General features: G+C 47.1%; 1 protein-coding gene across 8 annotated transcripts in view; it reads left to right on the top strand.

The window, feature by feature from the left end:
- LOC113590314 (laminin subunit alpha-2-like) overlaps positions 1–5,000 on the top strand; it is a 124,339-nt gene that overhangs the window by 65,700 nt on the left and 53,639 nt on the right. For all 8 annotated transcript variants that reach the window (XM_035528978.1, XM_035528976.1, XM_035528980.1 and 5 more), the window contains one exon: positions 588–674. In XM_035528978.1, coding sequence (XP_035384871.1) covers positions 588–674 — 87 coding nt within the window. The remainder of the gene's footprint in view (positions 1–587; positions 675–5,000) is intronic.

The following is a 5,000-nucleotide window of genomic DNA, read 5'->3' as shown; positions in this document are numbered from 1 at the left end:
TGTCCCCTCATGACCCCTGAATGGGGTCGTACACACCTGATTCAACCCATCAGCCAATGCCGGCTCTGTCAGGGGTCAAGGGTCACGGCAGGCCCAGTGCTGATTTTAGGCCTAGTCTCTCACACACACTACCACTGCCCCTCCACTCCACTCCTCCACTTCTCCACTCTAGTATTCTAATGGCTACCTGGCAACCCTAGCACTGCGGGCAACAGAACCCAGCAGCTGAGCATTCCGCTGCCCTGTCCAGAGGGGCTAAAGAAAGAGTTGCTCCCCCGAACCTCCCTAAACACACACACACACACACTGAAATCTGAGCTTCTTTTCCTCATCACATAACCAGCTAAGACACTATCTTTGGAACCTCTGTCCCCCCCACCCTCTCTCTCCCCCCCCCTCTCTCTCTCTCTCTCTCTCTCTCTCTCTCCCTCTCTCTCTCTCTCTCTCTCTCTCTCCCTCCCTGTATGTCTGTGAAAGAGTGTCAGAGATGTCGATGTTCTCGTGAGGGACAGAAGGATGGTGGTTTTGAACTGTTTCTCTTTTCTTCTTTGTGTTCTGACGGCGACGTGGGCTCACAAACATCTCAGCTTCAGTCCCACATGCCACCAGGACGAGGACGGTCAGCTGACCTGTGACCAGTGCCAGGCAGCCTACGCGGGGCTGCGCTGTGAGAGGTAAGAGTCTCTCTCTCTCTCTCTCACACACACACACACACACGCTCAGGTGTGTTCTGTGCCGCGCGAGCGTCTGCAGTGACTAGGCCGAACAGGCCCTGTGCCTGGTCCCCCTCTGGAACTTGGGAACCCGCTTCACAGGGTCTTCTGAATGCCGTGTGCTATCCGGTGATGTCACTCCGGGCTGCAACAGTAACGGAGGGAAAAATTCAGCCCTGCGGGACGCGACAGCAGCGCTTGAGTGAGCGTGGTCAGGGGCTGATCTGGGATCAGCAGCATACCACCTCTTTACCTGTGTTAACTAAGACAGAGCACACAGGGCTGACTCCAGACCAGGCCCAACCACAGTGAGAGGCTTGATGAGCATGACCCCCCTCTTCGGATCATCGATTGGCTCATCTCGTCTCGCCAAGAGCGAGTCTGGCCCTACGCAGTTTCTTTAAGTCTAATGAAACACGTTTACTCTGGATTAATTTTGACCCGGGTCAATAGCCCAGTGACGGCAGTCCAGATTAGTCCAAATTTAATGTGACTGCATTTAGAATCTGCTGCTACTGGCTGTGGTCCGCTGGTGTCCGCTGGCTAAACACCCTGCACAGTCCACAGCGGATAGCGCCAGCTTGACTGAGTCCAAGTACAGTGATTTCTTTTAGTACTTTGTAATTAAAATGAAATTCCCTCTTTTCTCTGGGGCATCTGAGGTTTTTACGCGGTAGAGGTTATGTCCGTCCCACCCCCGGCCCAGAGCGGGGTGACTCTGGTCTCTCTTCTGGTGCCCTGATATTTTTAGCCCGGAGGGTTGTGTGGTCTGCAGTCAGTAAGTCTGGACGCCTGAGGGACTCTGAGAAAAGGAACGACGTTACAGCAAGTCGAGTCTGGCATTCGGCCGTGCTGCTATGCTGGTCTGAGGTGTGTGTGTGTGTGCGTGCGGTGTTACACTGTAATTGTTAGTAAATATCACGACAAGACAAGTAAGGGTGCTTGGCTTAGGAATTGGTTCTTGGGTCTATCCTGAGTTCTCCACATACACACACACACACACCATTAGTAAGAATGAGGAAAGTATTTCCATTACAGTATTCCCATTGTTTTCAAACATGACTCCTCGCCCACCAGCACAGACCTCACGGCCACATGTGTAAGCCCCGCCCACCAGCACAGACCTCACTGCCACACGTGTAAGCCCCGCCCACCAGCACAGACCTCACTGCCACACGTGTAAGCCCCGCCCACCAGCACAGACCTCACCGCCAACCCTGTGTCAGCCCTGCCCATCAGCCAGCTAATAATGACACATTTTACTCTGAACAGTTTTTTACAGAGTAAGTAAGCAAACTTGATTTATGAACTAAACAAGCCCCACCTTATGTGCAAATTATTTTTAACACAGTGTAGGAAAGGAAATTTGAATTTGGCCCTGTACACCTGGCCCTCGTATGCTCACACACTCTTCCCGTTCACCATGAGAATTCTTATTTTCACGAGCGTGCCCCTGCTACAGTGAGGTGAAAACCTCTTGGAACGTCCCCACCTTGAATAAATGAGCGATGTTTTGCATTTGAACGGGGTTTGTAGACAGCTCAAGCAAGACCCAACTTCAGCGTCGCTGTTTCTGCTTGACAGACCGGTGGTCTCATTTCATGGCACGTTTTTAATATTTCATTTAACAACAGCACACATACAAGGGCTTTTTTGTTGTTTCTGACTATAGACTGCCTTGTAAACAGTGTCACATAGAGTACCCCTAACTCTGTGATTGATTCTGAACCTTTTTTTTTTTTTTTGTAAAGTTCTCTGTTGATGAAATTAATCATCTTAAAACAAATATTGCGTTTCCTTCCACGCGTACTGAAGTCTTCCCAGAGCAGAGAGGTTTTTGAGTTTCCTTGGAGAAGACTGTACTGTATCTTCTGACGATATCCTCCCCGAAAACCTGTTGAAAGGGGGGCTTGTTTTTCCTTGTGGTATTCATTTCTAGTCGATTGTGATTGAACTCTTAGTGTTGGGTGTGTTCTAGAGTGTTTTAAGTGAACATGTGGTCTATTTTTAAAAATAATCTGGCCTTGATTCTGTGGATTCACTTAATTCAAAATGCAGTGGCTCATGGATACACAATATTATTCCGGCTGCCCTTTACTGATTTCCTGTGAATTTTAGGCCTTGACACACCAGCTCTTTCATGGCTCTGTACCGACATATTAGTCCACTATTCACACGCCAGGACTCAGTCAGCACATCTTATCAGTCCCAAGGACTACATCGAGACCGAAGAGTAACTGTGTTTTTGCAGTACATAGTCCTATACTATGGTACACCCTGACCTGTGATTACACCCTGACCTATGGTACACCCTAACCTGAGGTACACTCTGACCTGTGATTACACCCTGACCTGTGGTACACCCTGACCTGTGATACACCTTGCCTTTGGACATTAGACTTACTGAGTCCAAGGATCCGTTAAAAAAACCAAACTAAACTGACTTGTAGCTTTGCTTAGAAAGGTGCTTCACAAATAAATCTTTTCTTACTTACTAACGTTAATGTAGTTAATGTTGGCAATATCTACATTACTAAATAATATAGCTAACATCTATATCTACATTACTAAATAACAGCTAAGGTTGTCTATGTCTATATTACTAAATAACATAGCTAACATCTATATCTACATTACTAAATAACATAGCTAACTTTGTCTATGTCTATATTACTAAACAACATAGCTAACTTTGTCTATATATTACTAAATAGCACAGCTAACGTCTATATCTACATTACTAAATAGGACAGCTAACGTTGTCTATATCTACATTACTAAATAACATGGTTATCGTTGTCTATGTCTATATTACTAAATAGAACAGCTGACGTTGTCTATATCTACATTACTAAATAGCACAGCTAACGTTGTCTATATCTACATTACTAAATAACATGGTTATCGTTGTCTATGTCTATATTACTAAATAGCACAGCTAACGTTGGCTGTATCTATATTATTGACAGGAACACTTATATACTGTAGAGAGTGCTGCAGCTGGTGGGTGTGGTCAAACAACCTTCTTACTTAGGGTGTCAGTCTATGGTCGATGTTAGTGACAAAGATTTGCTGATACTGATTTCCTGAAGGCATTCGTTATGGCGTCTTCAGGATGTTCAGAATATTCCAGAAAATGCGTCGGCGGACATTCGGTGTCTGAATCATTCTAGAGATGTTTCCCAAGTCCAGGAGTGGGTTGCCCAGCCCTAGAGTTTGGCTTTGTTGGTGGCTGAGAATTCTGGGTGGTGTGTCACGACCCTTCTGAGAGAAATGTGACCCTGTAAAATGTACACGTTTACACCCGGAGGGAGAATTTTGACACACAGCACAAAACACACGCAGAAAAACACACGATTCACACGCAACCCGGCTGGAGTAAACGTCTGGAAGCTCAGACGTTCAGACGTGTGCTCACTCCAGTGGCAAAAAATAGCGCAAGGCTAAGTGGCCTGTGACCCCGCCTCCACAGACAGATGGAGGTGGCCCCCTGCAATCCCCTGGGGCGGAGCCTGTCATTGGCCCCTTCTCTCGCTACTCTTACCCTGTCACTGATACCATACAGATGGAGAGAGACCGAGACAAAGAAAGAGACAGAGAGGGAGGAAGAGAGAGAGAGAGAGAGAGAGAGAGAGAGAGAGAGAGAGAGAAGTGATAAACGATTGTGGGAAGAATGAAGAGATAAGGTGGAGAGGATGTAGAGGAGAGAAGGTGAAGAATAGAGAAGAAGAGAGAAATTAAATGACAACAGAGGTGTAGAAGACCAAAATGCCATTAGGAGAGTCAGCTGAGCTAAGGAGGGAGGCAGAGCCTGACCAGACACACACACACACACACACATACAGGGAGGCAAGCCTGTACCTGCTCTCAGAGGTCAAGGCCCTGCTGTGTGGCCTATAGGGGGCAGTGGGGAGCACTTTGGAAGGGCCAGTTCATAAATGTCCATTCAGTAGTCTATCTGTCTCTGTTTTTTTTTTCCTGTGATGTTGGTCTGACTGTAATAGTGTGTCACTTAGATCTCTTAACTTACTTGTCAACACACAGTTAGGCTTATGAAAGATGTGTGTGTGTGTGTTTGTATGAGCGTGTTTTTTATGTTTATAGTCCGACTGGAGGATGCCGTTATATTTAGCAGCTGTCCTAGACACCTGGTTCCACTCGTCTGTGCCGAGGGGGGTGGAGAACCGCTGTGGGCGGGGTACTGAGGGGCAGGGCCCGACACCTGGGGGTTAAGAATAACCATATCATAGTGTGTCCACACACCACACACAAACCAGGGACATGCTA

This window comes from Electrophorus electricus, chromosome 8 (assembly GCF_013358815.1).
Source record: "Electrophorus electricus isolate fEleEle1 chromosome 8, fEleEle1.pri, whole genome shotgun sequence".
NCBI classification, from domain to species: Eukaryota; Metazoa; Chordata; class Actinopteri; order Gymnotiformes; family Gymnotidae; genus Electrophorus; species Electrophorus electricus.
The sequence above is the reverse complement of the archived record's forward strand: the minus strand, read 5'-3'. Positions and strand labels throughout refer to the sequence as shown.